At 36.6% G+C, this 24,539-nt stretch overlaps 1 protein-coding gene across 1 annotated transcript; it reads left to right on the forward strand.

The window, feature by feature from the left end:
- Positions 1–834: 834 nt before the first annotated feature.
- On the forward strand, positions 835–23,300 carry erap1a (endoplasmic reticulum aminopeptidase 1a). The gene is made up of 19 exons (XM_073829378.1): positions 835–1,038; positions 1,129–1,707; positions 1,808–1,946; positions 3,070–3,204; positions 7,430–7,550; positions 7,662–7,816; positions 9,541–9,654; positions 9,742–9,873; positions 12,847–12,978; positions 13,064–13,147; positions 13,349–13,506; positions 15,791–15,879; positions 15,978–16,161; positions 17,309–17,465; positions 19,167–19,351; positions 19,448–19,609; positions 19,857–19,997; positions 20,144–20,225; positions 22,689–23,300. The coding sequence occupies exons 2-19, from the start codon at positions 1,220–1,222 to the stop codon at positions 22,836–22,838; spliced, it is 2,808 nt and encodes a 935-aa protein (XP_073685479.1). The 5' UTR covers positions 835–1,038; positions 1,129–1,219; the 3' UTR covers positions 22,839–23,300.
- The last annotated feature ends 1,239 nt before the right edge of the window (positions 23,301–24,539 follow it).

Consider the following 24,539-nt stretch of genomic DNA (forward strand, 5'->3'; position numbering starts at 1 on the left):
CGGGCTTGCCTAGGCGAGGCCCACAGCTTTGGGCTCACCGCGGGCTATCTGTGAGCAGCCCACACTAGCGGGCTGCCCACATTAAGCCCATGATGACCCAGCCCGTTCGGGCCCATTCAGCTTTTGTACCTTTGGGCTTGTTTGCAGGGTAGGTAAAAAATATAGTTTAACTAAATAAAAACATTCTATTGCTCAAGTTTTGTTTTGTTTTTTGTTTGAGCTTTGTACTCAGTTTATACTGTTTAAAAATATATGGAAAAATATAGACGTTTTTCCTGAACGTGGAAGTAAGTCCGACTCTTAACTGAAAGAATGCTTTGCATTTCCGGTCTGCATTGTTTCTAGTCAAATTAGGGTAGACTAATGTTAAACCTATTAAAATGTTTTTAAAAAGCACATGGCTCCATAGCGCCATCACTTGGCAATGTCGCAATGACCGTAATTTGTCAGTGCCTCACTTTAATGAGTGTGTAGATGACACGAAGCAGTTAGCTACATTAAAAACAGATGGATGCTATTTGAATGGGTTCCTATGGAGACCGGAACAGAAAAGCATTCAATCTGACGTTAGAATTCGTAATGGCGGCGCTCATCGTTTACTCAGGAAAAAGGTCTATAAGTTGATCATTATTTTCACCCACTTTCGATCTCAGATGGAGACTCCGCCCACTACCGTCTGAGCCTGCTGCCGTGGCGCTGCTGCCGTGTGACTGCTGTGACGTATGGTTCTGCTGTTCTGCAATCGGCCCTATCTCCTGAGATTGGCCAGCTGCAGAGCCGTTGAACGCAAAAACGTCAAACGTCATTTGACGTAATTAATATTCATGAGAAATAAGTCTTCATCAGTGCGTTCGCCTTATGTAAACAAAGATAATATTTTTCAGTCATATAAAACGTCGTGTGATGTGTTGTAAGCGGCAGGATGCAAAAAGACAATCTGAGGGCAAAAACGAGACGCATTACACGTCAGGAAATGTGATATTTTGAATGACAGCTGCGTAGTTTCACTTTCATTTACAGATCGGATATCGCTCACAGGTTCGTTTAAAACTTTTGTCCTCTGAATCGAATGAAACATTCGATATATTGTATAATTTCTGTTCTTATTTTCCCTTGTGGCGTCTACAGATCATAAACAGTGCTCATGTGTGCTATTAATCATCTGACTAACGTACATATCCAACAGAAACCATTAGAGAGCTGATATTAAACCTTCATCATGCTCCTCGTCCAGTCTTGCTGTTTAAGCTGCCTTACTTTTGCAGTTTTATTCTGTCCTCTTATTGTTGGCAACCATGCAATGTCTGTCAACATAGACACAAATGCCTTGCCTTTTCCCTGGGACAAGGTAAGATTGCCAGAAACTGTGAAACCCCAGTACTATGACCTCCTTATACACCCCAACTTGACCTCCCTGACCTTCACTGGAGTCGTCCAGATCCTCATAGAAGTAGAGCAAGACACCAGAGCTGTTATCCTTCATAGCAAGAACCTCCACATCTCCAAAGCTCAGCTCTTGGACTCCAGACATCCTCAGGATCTGCAAATCACTGAGTTTAAAGCCTATGAACAGATTGCACTCTTCTCTGATGGCTTCACATTTGAGAAAGGAAACCATGTGGTGTGTTTGGAGTTCTCCGCCAACTTATCAGACAGTTTTCATGGGTTTTATAAAGGCAGGTATACCACAAACAGTGGAGAAGTCAGGTAAGACAACCACAGCATTTGTGCTTAAGTTACTAAACTATAGATTAATTGTACAATAGTGGCTTTAAAGATTGAAAAATCATTATTTTTCTCTGTACAGGTTGTTGGCATCCACTCAGTTTGAGCCAACGCATGCTCGAGCCGCCTTCCCTTGTTTTGATGAACCTGCATTCAAAGCCAACTTTACCATTCGTGTGCGTCGAGAATCCAGGCACATTTCTATATCCAACATGCCCAAGGTACACATAATTTAGCATTTTATGCAGTTAAATATCAAGGTTTAATCTTCATAGTGCAGGTGAAATTGACCTGGATTCGCCAAAAACCACACTATGACAAACCAAAAAAATCTGGTAAAAACAGTAAATCTCTGACATTAATAGTTCTCACACATTGCAAATAAATAAATCTACTAAAAATATACACAACCAGTCAAATATCAGTTTAAAAATACAGTTTTAAAAGTCATACATTACTAGTCAAATGTTTTTTAAAGACATCTCTTTTGCTCACCAAGCCTGCATTTATTTGATCCAAGGTACAGCAAAACAGTAAAATTTTGAAATATTTTTACTATTTAAAATAACTGCTTTGTAATTTAATATATTTTAAAATGTAATTTATTCCTGTGATGCAAAGCTGAATTTTCAGCATCATTACTTCAGTCTTCAGTGTCAGAAAAAAAGAAATCATTCTAATATGCTGATTTGCTGTTCAAGAAACCATTTTTATTATTAATTAGTATTATTATTATTACCAATATTTAAAACAATTGAGTACATTTTTTTTCCAGGATTAAAAAAAAATAGATTTTGATGAATAGAAAGATCCAAAGATCAGCATTTATCTCAAATAAAAAGCAAAAAACATTGAAAATCTGTGTATGTGTATGATTTTTAAAACTGTATTTTTTTTTAAACATCATTTTTCACAATCTGTAAGTTTTACAAATGTGGAAAAGCACTTATTCAGTGTTTTTTTTTCTGAAGCTCAAACAGTAGAAGCATGACACTCACTACGCCTCCCAGCTAAATTAACATACACAAACTAATAAAACTATACGGAATCAATGCAGTTTGTTACATAATCGTACATAATCATAATAGAAATTTCTTACACACTTTTCACAACACATCAGAGTGTCAAGGTTTTTAATGCATATTCATTATCCTAAATAGGATGCCACAAAATATCAATCAAAAAAGCGCACGTAACTCAAATGTATCATCATAACCATATCATACCAGTCTATTTTTTATTGCATCTGCAATGTGATTCATTGACTTCTCAGTATATATTTCTTTTGTAGACTGTATTTGTTGTACAGACTGTAAACTAACGCAAGGTTATTTCTTTTAATAGCTGAGAACTGTAGAACTGGCCGACGGGCTGCTGGAGGATCAGTTTGACACAACGGTGAAGATGAGCACCTATCTGGTGGCCTTCATCATCTCTGATTTCCAGTCTATCAGTAAAAAAAGCCAGCATGGAGTCGAGGCAAGTTGATAACATGACCAGAAGCATTATAAATGCACTTTATAAAGTGAGAATAAAATTATTTGATCTCCTGCTGATTTTGTACGTTTGCCCACTGACAAAGAAATTATCAGTCTATAATTTTAATTAGGGATGCACAGAATATTTATAAGGGCCGAATAAATTATACAGAACAATTACGTGAGGCAATCAAATAGAGGCGTGCACTAATGCAGCAAACATGTCGGCAGTGTGGAAGCATTTAAAACTGTCAGAGAAAGACGCAAAAATCATTACAAGCACGGACAGCGAGAGACTGTTTAGTATCGCATCGCATGTCTTCCATGAGAAGACAAAGGGGTGGTTGTTGCTGGTTACTGTATGATGACTGAAATCGCGAAATGGCCTTAAACCATTAGTAAATAAACTACAGAATGTTATGTTGTCTAATACATGCACAAATTGTATTAATTCTGATAGCGCTGCACAAGCTCCTTAGCCAGGGTTCAAAGTCCAAAGTGTGAGGGAGATCTGCGAGATGAGAATCATTCATAACTGTCACACGGAGTCAGACTGAGACGTGCGGATCCATTTGCAGCATTTATTAGAATCGTCAACAGGCCAGAATAATCACCAGAAAACAGGAACAACGTAGGTAATCCGGGAAACAGTTCGATAGACAGGGAATGGTCGCAATGGCAGGAAGCAGGAATCGTCAACAGGGTACACAGTCCAGAGTCATACACAGAGAATCCAACACAGAGATAAACGCTTAGAATTACGACCATAGGAACAATAAGACCTCGCAAGGAAGTGTGTGTGTCTGTGGCTTAAATGCATGTGGGTAAATGTGAAACAGGTGTGTGCAGCAATCAGTTCAGTGGGAAACAAGGAGCAGCTGTGTGCAGTGATTGGTGCAGTGGCTTATGGGGATTGCAGTCCAGAATGTGTGTGCAAGAGTTCATGATGAGAAGACAGACCAGATACATGACAGAGCCCCTCCCCAAGGAGCGGCTTCCAGACGCTCTAACCACATAATACAACCTGGAGGGTGGTGGAGCGGAGGCGGAACAGGGGGAGGGATGGAGGGCCAGGTCCATGTAGGGGTACTGGAACCCCGAACTGAGGCGGAGCCGACGGAGGGAGAAGCCATGATGGAGGAAGGGTTGGCTCCTGCATGGGGCCGACCGACGGAGGTGGAGCCGGTGGAGCCCGAGGCGGAACCGGAGAGTCATTGTTCCGGGGCGACACAGAGGATCCGGAGGGCCAAGGCGGAACCCAAGGCTCTGGAGACCCCGGCGGAGATGGAGGTCCGGAGGTACGCAGCGGAGCCGGAGTGACAGAGGATCGAGGCTGTGCCCACGGGAGGGAGGAGGTCCACAGAGCCGGCAGGACGGAGTGACGAGGTGCAGCCGGAGGAGTAGAGTCCAGAGGCGAAGGTGGGGCGACGACTGACCGGGGCGGAGCCGGAGAGACGATGGAGCCCGGAGGAGCTGGTGGGCCGACGGCCGACAACGGAGACGAGGGAGCACAGAGCCGGGGTGGAGCCGCAGGGTCGGAGGGCCGAGGTGGAGTCCAGGACTCTGAGACTGGAGGTGATGGTGAGGGATCCCTCAGTCTGGACACCGATGGAGACTGGCAGTCCCACGGCAAGTCCTCTGCACCGAAGGTGGGATGTGGGTGAGCAGAGGGACTGTCAGGAGACAGAGGTGGCGGGACTGGAGCAGCAGGGAGGGTGGGTGGGAACAGTCCATGCATGAGCTCCGTGACCAGAACCGGGCAGACAGGAATCTCAGGACGACTGGATGGAACCAGCGGAGTCTCTGGAAGGCTGGGCGGAACCAGCGGAGTCTCTGGAAGGCTGGGCGGAACCAGCGGAGTCTCTGGAAGGCTGGGCGGAACCAGCGGAGTCTCTGGAAGGCTGGGCGGAACCAGCGGAGTCTCTGGAAGGCTGGGCGGAACCAGCGGAGTCTCTGGAAGGCTGGGCTGAACCAGCGGAGGCTCTGGAAGGCTGGGCGGAACCAGCGGAGTCTCTGGAAGGCTGGGCGGAACCAGCGGAGTCTCTGGAAGGCTGGGCGGAACCAGCGGAGGCTCTGGAAGGCTGGGCTGAACCAGCGGAGGCTCTGGAAGGCTGGGCTGAACCAGCGGAGGCTCTGGACGGCTGGGCTGAACCAGCGGAGGCTCTGGAAGGCTGTCTTGAGGAGCGGGCTCTGGACGACGCTCTTGTGAAGCGGGCTCTGGATGACGCTCTTGTGAAGCGGGCTCTGGATGACGCTCTTGTGAAGCAAGCTCTGGACAACGCTCTTGAGGAGCGGGCTCTGGACAGCGCTCTTGAGGAGCGGGCTCTGGAGAACTGGACGACCCCAGCGGAGATTCAGGAGGGCTGGGCGTCTCCAGCGGAGACTCTGGAAGAGCAGGCTCTGAGCGAGCGGTCACTGGAGGGCGCTCTGGCGGCGCAGTCACTGGAGGGCGCTCTGGCGGCGCAGTCACTGGAGGGCGCTCTGGCGGCGCAGTCACTGGAGGGCGCTCTGGCGGCGCAGTCTCTGATTTGATGGTAGCCATCTTGTGCCATGGCTGTGGAAGGGGGCCCATCTTGAGAGCAGACTCTGGAAGGGCAGCCATTTTGCGAACAGAGTCTAGAAGGGAGGTCATCTTGTCAAGAGACTCTAGAAGGGAGGCCATCTTGCTTACAGACTCATGCGGGTCCATATTGTGATGCTGGAGAATAAAGCTGCTGGATCCTTGTAATGGCGAAGTCTTCTGTCACACGGAGTCAGACTGAGACGTGCGGATCCATTTGCAGCATTTATTAGAATCGTCAACAGGCCAGAATAATCACCAGAAAACAGGAACAACGTAGGTAATCCGGGTACACAGTCCAGAGTCATACACAGAGAATCCAACACAGAGATAAACGCTTAGAATTACGACCATAGGAACAATAAGACCTCGCAAGGAAGTGTGTGTGTCTGTGGCTTAAATGCATGTGGGTAAATGTGAAACAGGTGTGTGCAGCAATCAGTTCAGTGGGAAACAAGGAGCAGCTGTGTGCAGTGATTGGTGCAGTGGCTTATGGGGATTGCAGTCCAGAATGTGTGTGCAAGAGTTCATGATGAGAAGACAGACCAGATACATGACAATAACTCTGCTGCTGTCAGCAAAAAGTAGTACTGAGGTCTTCTTGCAGGATTCAGCCAAAATAAAAGTCAACATTCATAAATGTGAGCATTGTAATTTTACTGTTGTTCTATAAAATAAAATAACAGCACAAAAATAATAACATTAATTACAACAGCTCTATTAATAAATTCATTATAACATTCTCCTTTGCTCAGCAAGGTTGCATTTTTTTGTACATTAAAAACACATACCTAATTCAAGACGTGGGTCTTTAAAATGGCCAAAGAATGTTATTTTACTAACTTTTAAATTTTAAGTTAAATTGTGCATTGTTGGTGGGCTAAAATGTTGAATAGAATGTTAAAAATGTTCAGTGTTAAATATTTTTAAATTAGTGCAATGTGTGATTCTTTGAAAAGCAAGACAAAACTGGCTATTTCATTTATGCAACGGTGAAAAAATAGGCAAAATACATGAAAAAAAAAAAAAAACATGTTTAATATATAATTTTGTTTGGTTTCGGCTTCGGACAAGAATTTTCAATCCTGTACATCCCTAATTTTAATGGTAGGTTTATTTGAACAGTGAGAGACAGAATAACAACAAAAAATCCAGAAAATATATATTTAAAAAAAAAAGTTGAATTGATTTGCATTTTAATGAGTGAAATAAGTATTTGTTCCCTTATCAATCAGCAAGACTTGACAGGAAACTAGGAAAAGGCTCCATACAGTTGCTAGCACTAGGAGAATGCTAAACCCAAAACAATACTCAGCAATCTAAGAAGGATCTGGGTAGGTGTTAAATAGTGTGTGTGTGATTGGCTACAGCTGTGTGTAATCAACACGATGGATGCTGGGAAATGTAGTCCAGGGTGACGTGCCACAGTTTGTGTAGTGTGAAAGTCAATGTAAAGGTACAGCAACCTCTGATGGCAAGCAGACGGAAACCCATGGACCTTATTTGTGACACCTACACAAGGCTGGAATAGGCTACAAGACCAAAATTATAGACTGATCACTTTGTCAGTGGGCAAACGTACAAAATCAGCAGGGGATCAAATAATTACTTTTATAATTACTGTAATATACCCATACTTCTCTTCATAACCTGAATCCTGATGTAGATATCAGTGTATACGGTTCCTGAGAAGATCAGTCAGGCGGAATATGCTCTCAACACTGCTGTTACACTGCTAGACTTTTATGATGATTACTTTGACATCCCATATCCACTTCCCAAACACGGTGAGTGTGAAAGCAGTCACTTTTTTTTGCTGGTGAAAATGGTGTAATGTATTACTATCTGGCGAGAAATCGTTTCAAATAACCTCATTTTGAATATAATTGTATTTGCAGATCTTGCTGCGATCCCAGATTTCCAGTCAGGTGCTATGGAGAATTGGGGCCTGTCGACGTACAGAGAATCTGGTTTGCTCTTTGACCCTGAGAAATCTTCTTCCTCTGACAAACTAGGAATCACCAAAGTCATCGCCCACGAACTGGCACATCAGGTTGATATTTCTACTACTAATTCAATCTAAGTAATGGATAATGCACATGCAGTTAGTTTATGACCATCTGTGCATTATTCTGCGTATTGTTTGACTTAACAAACAAACAAATAAATATAATATGTATAAAATATATAATGGTAGAAATCGTATATACACACATACAGTTGAAGTCAAAAGTTTACGTACACCTTAATAAGAGGCCAATATAAGAGGAATCATAGAAAATGCATGTTATTTTTTATTTAGTACTGACCTGATAATAAGATATTTCACATAAAAGACGTTTGCATATAGTCCACAAAAGAAAATAGTAGTTAAATTTATAAAAATTATCCTGTTCAAAAGTTTACATACACTTGATTCTTAACACTGTGTTGTTTCCTAAATAATCTACATCTGTTTTTTTGTTTAGTGATAGTTGTTCATGAGTTCCTTGTTTGTCCTGAACAGTTAAACTGCCCGCTGTTCTTTAGAAAAATCTTTCAGGTCCAACAAATTCTTTGTATTTGAACCCTTTCCAACAATGACTGTATGATTTTGAGATCCATCTTTTCACGTTGAGGACAACTGAGGGAATACTATTACAGAAGGTTCAAACGCTCACTGATGCTCCAGAAGGAACACGATGCATTAAGAGCCAGGGGTGAAAACTTTTGAACAAAATCAAGATATGTACATTGTTCTTATTTTGCCTATATATCTTCTTTTTTTTCATTTAGTACTGCCTTTCAGAAGCTACAGAAGTACTTCCAAGAAGACAAAATAAGTTAAATTGACCCAGATCTTCAAATTTTAAATTTTCACCCCCAGCTCTTAATGCATTGTGTTTCCTTCTAAAGCATCAGTGAGTGTTTGAACCTTCTGTAATAGTTGCACATGAGTCCCTCAGTTGTCCTCAGTGTGAAAAGATGGATCTCAAAATCATACAGTCATTGTTGGAAAGGGTTCAAATACAGAAAAATGCTGAAACACCGAAGAATTTGTGGGAATCCACAGCTGTGGATCATTGAATGTCATGTAATCGTCTTTTATGTGAAATATAAGACTGCATCTTGTTTCCTCCTGAAGCATCAGTGAGCGTTTGAACCTTCTCTAATAGAAATAAATGGTTGATTGAAAATCGATTCTAAATGTTATTGTTATGTGAGAAGAAAGAGTGCTAAATGATATAAGACATGAAACATTTTAGGATCAGTAAGATTTTTTATGTTTTTAAATAAGTTTATTCTCCTCATCAAGGCTGCATTTATTTGTTTAAAAATACAGAAGGATGTGTTACATAATAAAAAGTGATAGCAAAAACCTCTATTGTTACAAAATATTTCTATTTTAAATAAATGCTGTTCTTTTTAACTTTTTATTCATCAAGGAATCCTAAAAAAAAATCACAGGTTCGAAAAAATGTTAAGCAGCTCAACTGTTTCCATCAACATTGATAATAAATCAGCATCTTAGAATGATTTCTGAAGGATCATGTGACACTGAAAACTGGAGTAATGCATCACATAAATTAATTCTATTTTAAAGTATCTTAAAATAGAAAAACATTATTTTGAATCGAAATAATATTTCACAATTTTACAGTTTTTGTCCATATTTCTGAACAAATAAATGCAGCCTTTATTAACTTAATATTTTTAAAAAACATAAAATATCTTGTAAATAGATAATCTGTTGCCAGATTTAATTTTTCACATTATTCACATAAATCTGTTGTTCAGTGGTTTGGAAACCTGGTCACAATGCAGTGGTGGAATGACCTGTGGCTAAACGAGGGCTTTGCCAAGTTTATGGAGTATGTGTCTGTCAACATCACCCACCCTGAGCTGCAAGTGGTGAGACTAATTAATTCAGCTAATAATTGAGATTGTAATGACATGTAATTATAATTGGCTAATTTATAAATAATGCCTCTATTTTAGGATGATTATTTCTTGGAGAAGTGCTTCACCGCCATGTCAGTGGACTCTTTAACCTCCTCACACCCTATTTCCACTCCAGTGGAGAATCCTGCAGAAATCAGTGAGATGTTTGATGACGTTTCCTACCGGAAGGTACAGTTTATCTCTATCTACAATCCTTATAGTCATACATTGCCCAGATTAATATTGTGTTGTAGAACAGTTTGACCTGCATTTGATTTATAAACTGCTTGAAACATTGGTTAAACCAATAATTTCTTTTTGAAATTTTGTGAACTTTTCCCCTTTTCAGTTATGAATGTGCATGCAAATGTTCCACACATTACACTTTTGACCTGTAGTGTAGATGTGTATTGGAAAGTCTGTATTAATTTTATGGTGACTTCAGTGGTGTTAGGGCTCAAATTGACCCCAATTTGCTTCCAGAAAATCTTTTTTGACTGCCTTTTTATGTCTGGTTCTCAAACCCTTATGAGGGTAAACATTTCTAACACTTCTTTTTTAGTGCTGCAATAGACTTGCAACTGGGATCCAAAAAAATCCAAAAACACAATTTTTGACTGAGAAACACAAATATATGAAGAAACACCCAATTCTGGGTGACCTGTGATTTCTGCAGTGCATATAACGCAGATTGAATCTCATCAGAATCCAGTCATAAAAATGAAATTTACTTTATAATGTAGAATTTTACAGAACTTGGCAAAATGTGGATTAAAAGAAGGGGTGTACGAATAACCATTAATAAAAATGGACTATTGTCAGATACACACAAAAACTCAAAGGTATTTACTACAACCTGCCAAATAAAAATTGGTTTAATTTGAAGAAATTATGACAGAAATATATTACTATTGTACAGAAGAATGCACTTTTCATCATAAAAATTAAAATAATATAGTTTATTAAAATGCCTTATCAATCAATATTTTGTGCAGCACTTTGCCGAAAATCAAAGGAACTGCTAAAATTGCATTTGATAAATTTTGAGGAGATAAATTAAATTGTTAAAAAAAAAAATATATATATAAATTTTTTAAGTTTTATTCTTTCGATTACCACCATTTTTAATACAATAAATCAGTTTTGGAATGATTTCTTGGTTGATTAAACATACTTTTTGATCAAAATAATATACATATTAAATAAAACAGTAATACTGCTTTAAATTGTCCCAAAAAAATTGTAAAAAGTTTTCTGTTTAATTTAATTGCATTTTTTTTTGAGCAAAAAATAAATATCTTACATTTTTCTCTAATTTACAGAAGATAGTTACCCATTAAAATGTCATTCAGTAACAGTGTTGTCAGGCATATTTACAACAAAAATCAATTTCTGACATATTAAAAGACAAATTACTTTCACCCCAAATACTAATTAGTTGTAATTCTACATTTTTAAAATTTGCCAATATCCTAGGTTTTACTCATTTGTCAGTAAGATTTTTTTTATTAATTTAAAACACTTAAATAAGCTCCCTTATTCTTTTATATATTTTAATATGTACAAGTCAGAATAAACATGTTGTTTGAATTTTTACATAAGTATTGTTACACTGAATGACAATGTAACATTTTTTCAACCAAATTTTGACATTTTATTCTCCAAAAACTTACTTGAAACTAGGGCTGTCGCGGTTAAGGAATTTCCCTTGCGGTAATTTTGAGTGGCTCAGAAGCGCGGTATGCGGTATTACCGCCATATAATTGTGTGTAGGCTGTTACAATGTAAGGTCATATTCAGAAATCAATAAACCGAAACCAAATCGCGTTGATATATGAAGTGAAGTAAACAGTACTTACATAGAAACCTAGCCAGTAAGAAATGCAAATTTTGAAGAAAAATGTCAGACATACTTAGAGGCTTTGCATCTGAAATCTTCGTGTATATAACAGTTAGCGCGCACCCTCGAGTCTGACTGGACAAGAGACTTTCTGTCAGTATTTCACCTGCGTGTTCTAGACGAGCTGTCAGTCAGTGCAGTTTCATTTTTACGCCACAAGATGGAGGCAAGAGACTATCTTTGAGTAAGTCTAATCCGTTCATTCAACTATACGTTCAAAAACGCTTATTTATTCAAAGAGAGACGTAATGAAACACGATGTTGAAATCATTTTAACTTTAATCGCCACTTTTAAAGGCTCAGCTGACCAGCAGAGCACCGATGTTAAGACAGAGATTTCACTTTCCTTGGACATGACAAGCTAGTTTCACATACATACTCAATCTGAAAGACAGACGCAGGTAATCGCACATGCTCAGTCGATCTCTCTCTCATTCGCTGTCTGTTTAGGCTTGTTAAGTGCATATCAACTGAGCCTCATAATAAACACATTATGTTATCATTACTAACTTATTACTAATTTAATATTCAGCGCACAGGCATTAAGTGAGAAGGGCAAATCCTTAGGAAAAAAGAAAACAGGCAAATATCGCGGTTGCTGCGGTTGTTGCATTCCTCTGCGGTTATGCACGTCAATAGCGCGGTATTGCGATATTGCGGTTATCGCGACAGCCCTACTTGAAACCTTAAAAGTAGACACTTTACTTACATTTATTGTGATTTCTATTGACATAAAATCAGTTTTGTAAATTTCTTTTGACGTGGACATCTTTTACCCATATATATATATATATATATATATATATATATATATATATATATAGATATAGATATAGATATATAGATATAGATATATAGATATATATAAACAGAATCCAGGAAAAAATTAAATGTAAAACAGAGAATTTGGAGGATAAAAATCATGAAATATGACATCAATTGATTATACGTCTTTTTTTATTATAAAAGTTCAATTAAACTATTAAAACAGAATTAAAATGGAAAACTGAATTTGAAGAAACACCCAATTTTGCTTGGATGATTCAGAAGACCTTAAATTTCTTACATTCTTAATGTCTTTCATATTTTAGACTTTGACAAGCTACAGTAAAGTTGTTTTACCTGACTCTTTGCTGTTTTTCAGTTTATAAAGTGTTGATTTTTGGCAATTGCATGGAAACCAAATGGAGTACTTGTTTTTTCAACACAAAAAAGGGTTCATTTGTTTTAATATTTCTACTTGTTCTTCATAATCTCTGAAGGGTGCATGTATCCTGAACATGTTGAGGGATTTCTTGACCCCAGAGGGTTTCAAGTATGGTATTATACGTTACCTGAAGACACACAGCTACCAGAACACAGTGAATGCTCATCTCTGGGAAAGTCTTACTAATGTGAGTAACCTCTGTGTATGTTCTCCAATCCTTTAAGTAATTGAAACAATTCCCATAAAGGCTAAATGCATTTCAATCTTTTCAGATCTGTACTTCTGATGAATTGGATTCAGGGAGACTAAAACTTGATGGGTTCTGTTCTAAAAACAGGGCTGAATCTCCAGCCTCTGTGAGTGCTGCAATACACAATTTTACATTTAATTTTGTTAATTTATTTGTATTTTTATCTAATCAAATGATCTAGATTGACAAGAATTTAAGCTCTTATATTTTTTTCTTTACTAAACATGTGTCATTTATATTAGAAATGAACCATGAACCAAATAACTGATTAAATAATTGTACTAAATGCTAAAACTCATTCTGGCAGAAATGGTTCATGGAGGACAGTGTTGATGTTGGAGCCATTATGGACACCTGGACGCTGCAGGAGGGCTTTCCTTTAATCACTGTGGAGGTCAAAGGGCAAGAGGTCACTCTCAAACAGGAGCGCTTCCTTAGAGAAGCAAACTCTTCGAAGACTTCGAAGTACGTACTGGCTATGGAATATTACGCTATTGTTTAATGCATACTATACATTTAAAAAATAGTATGTGAAACAGTCTGTCATAATTCAGTGATCAAATAAGAAGCTAATGAAAGAGAATAATAGATGATATTACTTCCGTTTTATTTTTAACGTTAAGAAAAGGTAAAGTTCAGTGCATTTTTTTTAACATTCCTTTATAGGTTTTTAATATTACTTCACCTCCAGAATAAAAATCTCCTAAACATTTATTCACCCCAATGTCATCCAAGATGTTCATGTCTTTCTTTCTTCAGTCGTAAAGAAATTATGTTTTTTCAGAAAAACAGTACAGGAATTATCTCAATATAATGGACTTCTATGTGCCCTCCAGTTCAAACTTCCAAAATGCAGTTTCAATGCTACTTCAAAGGTTTTATCTAGTGGAACGATTGGTTATGTTCTTGTTGTACAATGTACAATTTACATACTTTGTAACCTCAAATGCTCGTCTTGTCTAGCTTTGCAATGTGCATGCATACTTTGTGCACTCTGGTTCAATACAGTTAGGGTATGTCTAAAAACTCATATCTAGTTTTGTCCAACAACTTCAAAATTGTTCTACATTGCTGTAAAAGTAAAGACCCAGTGTTTGCAAAGTGAACGTGCAAGGAGAGTCAAACACCCTTTACAAAAAAAGGTAAAACAGCGATGTAGGACGTTTTTGCAGTTGGAGGAGAAAATGAGATGGGAGTTTTTCGACATACCCTAACCGTCTTGAACGGGAATACACTAGTACGCATGCGCATCGCAGAGCTAGACAAGACGAGCATTTGTGGTTAAAAAGTGTATAAATATCCTTTTTTTTTTTTTTTTAAGAAAATGACAGATCGTTTTGCTAGATAAGACCCTTATTCTTCGGCTGGGATCATTTAGAGCCCTTCGAAGCTGCACTGAAACTGCATTTTTAACCTTCAATATGTTGAGCACCATTGAAGTTCACTATATGGAGATAAATCCTGGAATGTTTCCTCAAATAACTTAATTTCTTTGTGACTGAAGAAAGAAAGACATGAATATCTTAGGTGACATGGGGGTGAGTAAATTATCTTTATTTTATTCTGAAAGTGGAGTAATGCTTTAATTTGAACCTAAACGTGATTTTTAAATCGTTTTAGAGTTTGTTAAAGGAGTAGTTCACTTTCAGAACAAGAATGTACAGATAATGTACTCACCCCCTGTCATCCAAGATGTTCATGTGTTTCTTTCTTCAGTCGTAAAGAAATTATGTTTTTGAGGAAGACATTTCAGGATTTCTCTCCATATAATGGATATGTATGGCGCCCCCAAGTTTGAACTTCCAGAATGCAGTTTAAATGCCGCTTCAAAGGGCTCTAAAGGATCCCAGCCGAGGAAGAAGGGTCTTATCTAGCAAAATGATCGGTTATTTTTGAAACAAATTAACAATTTATATACTTTTTGACCTCAAACGCTCGTCTTGTCTCGTCTTTGCGATGTGCATGTGTAGTCTGTGTAATCCGGGTCAATACAGTTAGGGTATGTTGAAAAACTTCCAATTCATTTTCGTCTTCGACTTCAAAATCGCCCTACAACGCTGTTTTACCTTTTTTTGTAAAGGGCGTTTAATCTTCTTTCTATGTTTACTTTGTAAACACTGGGTCGGTACTTCTGCAGCGATGTTGGATGATTTTAAAGTTGGGAAAGAAAACGAGATGGGAGTTTTTCGACATACCATAAATGTATTGACACAGATTACACAGACTTCTCATGCATTTCGCAGAGACGAGACAAGATGAGCATTTGAGGTTAAAAAGTATATAAATTGTCAAATTTTTTATTTATTTTTTTTTCGAAAATAACCGATTGTTTTGCTAGATAAGACTCTTCTTTCTTGGCTGGGATCATTTAGAGCCCTTTAAAGCTGCATTTAAACTGCATTTTGGAAGTTTGAACTCGGGGGCACTGTAGAAGTCCATTATATGGAGAGAAATCCTGAAATGTTTTCCTCAAAAAAGATAATTTCTTTTCAACTAAAGAAAGAAAGACAAGATAAGTTGGATGACAAGGGGGTGAGTAAATCATCTGTATTTTTGTTCTGGAAGTGAACTAATGCTTTAACAATAAAAACACTAGTTTTTATGGAAACTACTATGCACAGTATGCATACTGCAGAAATAGTAAATGCACTAAGCTAGAATGCTGCTCTCAATATAGACTTTATGTTCCTCACTCAAAGCAATAATTGATTGTTTAATATTGGTTGTTTGTATATTTAATTTCCCACAGTACATCGAGCTTCCTGTGGCAAGTTCCTCTGACTTACATCACCAGTCACAGTAATGCAGTGCAACGTTTCTTGCTGAAAACTGAAAAAGGTCCATCAGATATTAAACCATGAACCAGATGGAAAAATCAGATATTAAACCAACGTGTTTACCTTCTGCTATGCTGAAATCTGACTGTGTGTTTGCAGATGTGTTGTACCTGCCAGAGAAGGTAGACTGGATTAAATTTAACGTGGACCTGCGGGGGTATTATATTGTGCATTATGAGTCGAGAGGCTGGGACGCTTTGATTAACCAACTCCAGCAGAACCACAGCGTGTTCAGCAGCAACGACAGAGCCAGTCTGATCCATGACATCTTTCAGCTGGTCAGGTGAGGGAAATGAGCTGGTGTTCCTTATTTGCTGAAAATGTGCTCACCCTCAGGTCATCCAAGATGTAGATGAGTTTGTTTCTTCATCAGATTTAAAGAAATTAAGCATTGCATAACTTGCTCACCAATGGATCCTCTGCAGTGAATGGGTGCCGTCAGAATGACAGTCCAAACAGCTGATAAAAACATCACAGTAATCCACAAGTAATCCATGCCACTCTAGTCCATCAGTTAACATCTTGTAAAGCCAAAAGCTGCATGTTTGTAAGACAAAAATTCATCATTAAGATTTTTTTTAACTTTAAACTGTTGCTTCTGGCCAAAATATGAGTCCTGTTGTCTCTCACATCATAATCCACCAACATATTTGCTTAGAGCTGTTTTGGACTTTTGTGCTTGATCTGTGCAGATTTCTCTCCTGATTCAGACCATAAGACTTTTTCACCTTAGGAAACAATATTATGGATTATGGACTTTTATGGTTTTATGGTATTCTAACTGGAAGTTTTCTTACAAACATGTACCTTTTCACTTCACAAGACATTAACTAGAGTGGTGTGGATTATTTGTGGATTATTGTGATGTTTGGACTCTCATTCTTATGGCACCCATTCACTGCAGAGGATCCATTGGTGAGACATTTCTCCAAATCTGTTACCACAAAGAAACAAACTCATTTCCATTTTAAATTCATTTTCAGCAAACTTTCCTTATTGGGTGAAATATTCTTTTAAAGAGAACATAAAACAGCATTTGCAGCGCATTAAATTTCTATATTATGATATATCTTACACATATATAAACAAGTATTTGGTCACGTAAGTCACACTTACTGTCTAAATGTCATTGCATTGAAATGCATTAAATCAAGTGCCAACAAAAAATCTGACAAAAGAAGTTTGTGATAAAAAGTTTTGTAGACGCCTGTGTGAACTTGAGGAGAACACCAGTTGATACAAAAACAAAATGACTTCAAATATGAAGAAAAGTGACATTACTGAAGACAAAATGTCCTGCTGCATTTGATTACAAGTGACACTTGATTTGATTTGACTTCATTTAAAAATGACATTCAGTCATTTAAAGTCATATTACTGTCACAGAGTTTATTTTTGTTCTAAATCAAATGTATTTGTCTTTTCTTCAGCATTGAGAAAGTCCCGCTGGATAAAGCTCTGAATCTGAGTTTGTACCTCAGTAAAGAGTCGGCGATCATGCCGGTGACGCAGGGCTTTAATGAGCTGGTGCCGCTTTACAAACTCATGGAGAAGAGAAACATGGAGGAACTGGAGAACCAGCTGAAGGTTGTGGTTGAAAACATGATTAAGTCTACTTTAAAGATGATATAGGCAATATTTTGGATGTTAAGGATGTTAAAGGGATGGTTCGGAGTAGAATTGACTTCATTGCTATGCACTCCGAAGCCCATCTAAATACCCCATCCAAAGTTTTTTTTACCTTAGTCGAACATTTATGGAGATATTAGAGTTTTTCGAATTGCTTGTTACAGGAGTGAATGGTACATGTGATGTATCTCGTAAATTGCACCACTAAACGTGCAAGTAATCTTACCAAACTTGTACAGTAGTGTAAATAGATTATGTACTCACAAAACGCTGCATCAGAACATTTGTAAGTCCACCATGAGTGTTTTAAAAACACGTTTTACCCGAGAATTACTAGTATCAGAAACTACAAGTCGACGTCACTTCCCTGGTTTGAAAAAAGCACGTAAAAGTCTTCCTACTACATCTGTGTGCATGTCAACTTGTAGGAGGACTTTTACGTGCTTTTTTCAAACCAGGGAAGTGACGTCGACGTGTCGCCATTTGTAGTTTTTGAGACTAGTAGTTCTCGGGTAAAACGTGTTTTTAAAACACTCATGGTGGACTTACAAATGTTCCGATGCAGCGTTTTGTGAGTACATAACCTATTTACACTACTGTACAAGTTTGGTATGATTACTTGCATGTTTAGTGGTGCAATTTACGAGATACATCACATGTACCATTCACCCCTGTAACAACCAATTCGAAAAACTCTAATATCTCCATAAATGTTCCACTAAGGTAAAAAAAACTTCGGATGGGGTATTAACATGGGCTTCGGAGTGCATAGCAATGAAGTCAATTCTACTCCGAGTCCGAACCATCCCTTTAATTACATTAAAATCTTTTGTTGACATTTACTAAAGTAGCTGACCAGGGTACGACAGCAACATCTGAATATTAATGATATTTGTGATTTCTGCAGTGCAAAAAAACACACACTGAATCACAGAATCCAGTCATAAAAATGGAATTCACTTTATAATATATAATTTCACAGAACTTTGGATCAAAATAAGGGCTGTACAATTAATCATTAATACAAATGGATAAAACTCTTACCAAATACACACAGAAACTCAAAGGTCTTAACTACAACCTGCCAAATAAAAGTTTAATTTGAAGAAATTATGACAGGAATATATTTGCAATTGTACAGCAGAATGTACTTCTTACCATAAAGAAATGAAAGGAATCGTTAGAATTGCATTTGATTACTTTTTAGGAGATTAGGTTGTTAAAAAAAGTGTATAATTTTTTTATTTTAAAAAGTGTTATTAATTTGATTATCACTATTGTAATACAATAAATCTGTTTTTTTTTTATGAATTTGGTTGATTAAACATCAGAAAAAAAATATTAAGAATATATATATATATATATATATATATATATAAATAAATTTTTAAAAAAGTAAAACAAGGAATTTTTAATTGTAAAAAAAAGTGTTATCAATTCGATTGCCACAAAAACAAGTTTTTGAATTGTTAATGAAATTTGTTACATTTTCAATTGTCAAGTCAATTGATTAGACATTCTTATTTATTATTAAAATGTAATTAAACTATTAAAACGGAATAAAAACTGAAAACAGAATTTGGTAAAAAGATTGAATGCATTTTATGATAAAAATAAAAGAAATTTAGACAAGCTGTTGTTGATTTGCTGATTTAACAGGGTCATTTAGTGAAGTTATTCAAGACGCTGATTGACCGTCAGAGCTGGTCTGATGACGGGTCTGTATCTGAGCGGATGCTGAGGAATTATCTGCTGTTGTTCGCCTGCGTCCGCCGTTACCCGTCCTGCGTCAGCACCGCCACTCAACTCTTCCAGCAGTGGAAAGAATCTGATGGCAAAATGTGGTGGGTTTGTTAGTGTGATTCACATAGTGTCCACATTCTACAAAACACGTACTATTTTCATTCATCCAAACATAACCTTTGTATTATTTGCTTTAGGCTGCCCACTGACGTCAGTTTGGTGGTCTACACTGAAGGGGCACGTACAGATGAAGGCTGGGACTTCCTGTTGGAGAAATACAAGCGATCTGCCTCGCCATCAGAGAAGTGGATGATTAAAGCCGCCCTGGCGTACAGTCCATTAGCTCACAAGCTTCAGTGGTGAGTCTGGATTCGTGAAGCTGCTGAGACGTCACATGACATTTTCATAGTTCACCCAAACCTGACATTGATGATGGAGCATGAATCATTAAGAAAGGTCAAACTGTTTGGCGTATTTATCCAAAAAGACCTTGTCTTGAAAATCATTAAATTGCAAACGTGATTCATTTCTCACCTTTTCAATCCTGTGTGTCTTGAGTCATTTAATCCTGCTCCATGATGTGTTTTTCTTTCTCGTTCTGTCTAGGCTTTTGGAAAGAGGCATCGAAGGAGAGATAATAAAAACTCAAGACTTGCCGTCGCTGGTCATCAGTGTCAGTAAAAACCAGAAAGGTTTCAAACTCGCCTGGGAGTTTCTGAAAACCAACTGGGGGAAATTCGTGAAAAAGTGTGTAGCAAACTTTCATGTCTACCTGATTATTAGTTATTATTTGGTTCAATATAATCACATTCTTGTTTTATGGTGCTTATGACACATTATAGTATGTTAGATTGTGAATATTAGGTGTATTCAATCCAAAATCCTCTTTTTAGGTTTGATCTCGGTTCGTCTGCAATATCTCGCATGGCGGTTGGAGTGACCGATCAGTATTCCACCAGGGAAATGCTCGATGAGGTACTTTAGATTGATTCTTGCTAAAAGTATGAATGCAAATTGAGCATCTATAGTACAAAAAATGCAAAATAAAGTGTTAAAGCAGTTAGGATATTGAACCATTGCATTGATTATAGTCCATTTCTACCTTAAAACATTCAGTAATGCTTTACAGTAAGGTTAGTTTTTAACATTAGTTAATGCACTGTAACTATCCCTATACAGGATAAATATTAAAAGAGTAAATTTGTGTGAAACCGGGCCATTAAGTCAGAATTGCAAAATAAAGTCAGAATTGCGATATAAAGTCAGAATGACAAGATATTAAGTCAGAATTGTGAGATATGAGATATTATGTCAGAATTGAGATACAAAGTCAGAATTGCGAGATAAAGTCAGAATTACAAGATATTAAGTCAAAATTGTGAGATATAAAGTCAGGACTGCAAGATATAAAGTCAGAATTGCGCGATAAGGTCAGAATTATGAGATTAAGTCAGAATTGCGATATAAAGTCAGAATGACAATATATTAGTCAGAATTGTGAGATATGAGATATTATGTCAGAATTGAGATAAAAAGTCATAATTGTGAGATAAAGTCAGAATTATAAGATATTAAGTCAGCATTGTAAGATATAAAGTCAGGACTGCAAGATATAAAGTCAGAATTGCGCGATAAGGTCAGAATTATGAGATTAAGTCAGAATTATGAGATATAAAGACAGAATTATGAGATATTAAGTCAGAATTATGAGATATAAAGTCAGAATTATGAGATATTAAGTCAGCATTGTAAGATATAAAGTCAGAACTGCAAGATATAAAGTCAGAATTGTGAGATAAAGTCAGAATTATGATATTAAATCAGAATTATGAGATATAAAGTCAGAATTACCAGATATTAAGTCAGAATTGCGAGATAAAGTCAGAATTGCGAGATATAAAGTCAGAATTGCGATATAAAGTCAGAATTATGAGATATTAAGTCAGAATTACGAGATATTAAGCCAGAATTGCGATATAAAGTCAGAATTATGAGATATTAAGTCAGCATTGTAAAATATAAAGTCAGGACTGCAAGATATAAAGTCAGAATTGCGAGATAAAGTCAGAATTATGATATTAAATCAGAATTATGAGATTAAGTCAGAATTATGAGATATAAAGACAGAATTACGAGATATTAAGTCAGAATTATGAGATATAAAGTCAGAATTATGAGATATTAAGTCAGCATTGTAAGATATAAAGTCAGAACTGCAAGATATAAAGTCAGAATTGTGAGATAAAGTCAGAATTATGATATTAAATCAGAATTGTGAGATATAAAGTCAGAATTGCAAGATAAAGTCAGAATTGTGAGATATAAAGTCAGAATTGCGATATAAAGTCAGAATTGCGAGATTAAGTCAGTATTATGAGATTAAGTCAGCATTATAAGATATAAAGTCAGAATTGCAAGATATTAAGTCAGAATTGTGAGATATAAAGTCAGAATTGTGAGATTAAGTCAGAATTATGAGATATAAAGTCAGAATTACGAGATTAACTCAGAATTACGAGATATTAAGTCAGAATTATGAGATATAAAGTCAGAATTACGAGATATTAAATCAGCATTGTATAATATAAAGTCAGAATTGCGAGATTAAGTCAGAATTATGAGATTAAGTCAGAATTATGAGATATAAAGTCAGAATTACCAGATATTAAGTGAGAATTGCAAGACAAAGTTAGAATTGCAAGATATTAAGTCATATAAAGTCAGAATTGAAAGACAAAGTTAGAATTAGGAGATATAAATACAGAATTACAAATATTAAGTCAGAATTATGAGATATCAAGTCAGAATTGCAAAATTGTCAATTACAAATATTAAATCTGAATTATGAGATATCAAGTCAGAATTGCAAAATTGTCAATTACAAATATTAAATCTGAATTATGAGATATTAAGTCAGAATTGTGAGATAAAGTCAGAATTAGGAGATATTAAATCAGAATTGTGAGATATGAAGTCAGAATTGCGAGATAAACCAGAATTGTAAGATATAAACTTTTTTTATTCCATGCCATAAACAGGCTTCCATACTAACATGAGCAAACAATGAGCAATTATATTTTTACTAACATTAACAAAAAATTCATAAATGCTTTAAAAATATATTTCTCATTGTTAGATCATGTGAGCTAATGCATTTAATGATATTAATAATAGTCTTCATTTTTATTCCCCACAAAGTATTTGATGACTGAATTTGAGAAATATTTATATTTATATATTTTGAGAAATATTATGTGCACACACATTTTTATTCTAGATTAGAGTGGTTATTTTTCATGTCAACATGTTGAGGTCGCATGAGCTTAAATAAATCACGGGCGACAGATCATTTCTGGTTAAGGGCATATGTAAACAAAAGCATTGCATTTGTGTCAGTAGAAAATGTAAGAACATGGGTTGTTTGTGTTGTCCCTGTAGGTTCAGTCTTTCTTCGGGTCACTAGCGGAGGATCAGGGCTCTGGGCTCCGCAGCGTTCAACAGGCCCTGCAGAAAATCCAGCAGAACATCCGATGGATGGACAGGAATGGCCCACTACTGAAAGCCTGGCTGGACAGAAACAGTGTATGACTGAGTGTTGACAAACTCTAGAGACGCTTGAAAGTGTGTTTAACAGGGTGTGGGACTCAAGACTACACCTAGTTTCACCTTGGGTATGGCTCTTTACAAGGGCTTTAATACTGGAAGAAACCAGCTCTGATATTAGCAGAATGTGAATATTTGAAATGGCTGCAACAAAAAGTATCTAAAGAAGTTTGGATTATTATTGCAAAAACTCAATGAAACCACTGATGCACTGAAATTAGTTTTTTACAAAAACATCAAAACCGAAAATGACGTTTTCATTTAGCCTAGAAAAACTAAACCAAGAACACATTTTATTTAATAATCAAGGTTTTTATTTAAGCCTTTTAATGATATAATTATGGTTCTATTCTAATTTGCTGTTGAAATATAAATTTGGCTGTAAAAAAGCATTTTTTATGACAGGTCTACTTTAAGATACATGAAATAATAAAGACAACTGGTAAAAAAAAAAAAAAAAATGAAGTTTTCCTGCACTGTTTTGACAATTTAAATAAAAGAGAGTAAAAGAATGTATGCAGTTGAAGTCAAAAGTTTACATACACCTTGCAGAATTCGCTAAATGTTAATTATTTTACCAAAGAAGAATCAGAGGGATCACTTTTTTTTATTTTTAGTTAAAGTTATTCATGAGTCCCTGTGTTCATCCTGAAAAGTTTGAACCTTCTGTAATATTTGCGTATGAGTCCCTCAGTTGTCCTCAGTGTGAAAAGATGGATCTCAAAAAATGCTGCAAATGCTGAAATGCATAAAGAAACAAGTGTATGTAAACTTTTGAATGGGTCATTTTTATAAATTCAACTATTATTAATATTAATAATTAGGTCTGTACTAAATAAAAAAAAAATAACATGCACTTTGTATGATCCCTCTTATTTTGATAAAATAGTTAACATTTCGTAGATTCTGCAAAGTGTATGTTAACTTTTGACCTCAACTGTATATATAAAATTGGATTTATTTGATCTATATGTGCATTTTAAGACTTGGGATATTTATTTTTAGGTGTACTGTCCTTTTAAATTTTGCTGAAGTAACTTAAATGTAATGTTACTGTTTACAAGAGGTTTTACTGACGTCTTTTCGTGGTTGAAACACCGATTCAGCAATTACAAGAGGCATGACACATTTCGGTAAGTTCTTCTTTTTCTTTCAGCATAGTTTCTGACGTTCATTCATGTGTATTTTCTGTTGGAACTAACGTTAAAAGAGGAAGATATGATTGGTTCGCGTCCCGCTTGAACTGAGGCGATCTGTCACGACACGTTAAAACCACGCCAAAACGGCATTTATCGTTGGGATTTCGTTTCAGAACTTACAATTGTGAGCTCAGACTGTGTTTCATATAAAAAAATAACAAATCTCATCGCAATAAGGAAACTTGAATTCGAGGATGTCTAAAATTCGGTGCGTCACTAAGTGAAACACGCACCTTTTTGTTTCTGTGACGCTCAAAACATTGTTTTAATGTCTAAAATTAACCCTTGTGCTTTCAAAAAAAAAGTTAAACATAGGTGCAAAATGGACAAAAATGTCCAGGTCCAAAAACTGTCATAAAAATATGATTTATTAATATTTTTTTCCACTTTCACTGATGTCAATTTTTTAACCAGCATCTGTTTTATCCATAGATACCAAACATTCATTAATTTTAAGAATTTTAACCCTTTAAATGCTGGTTTGTTT

This window comes from Garra rufa, chromosome 23 (assembly GCF_049309525.1).
Source record: "Garra rufa chromosome 23, GarRuf1.0, whole genome shotgun sequence".
NCBI classification, from domain to species: Eukaryota; Metazoa; Chordata; class Actinopteri; order Cypriniformes; family Cyprinidae; genus Garra; species Garra rufa.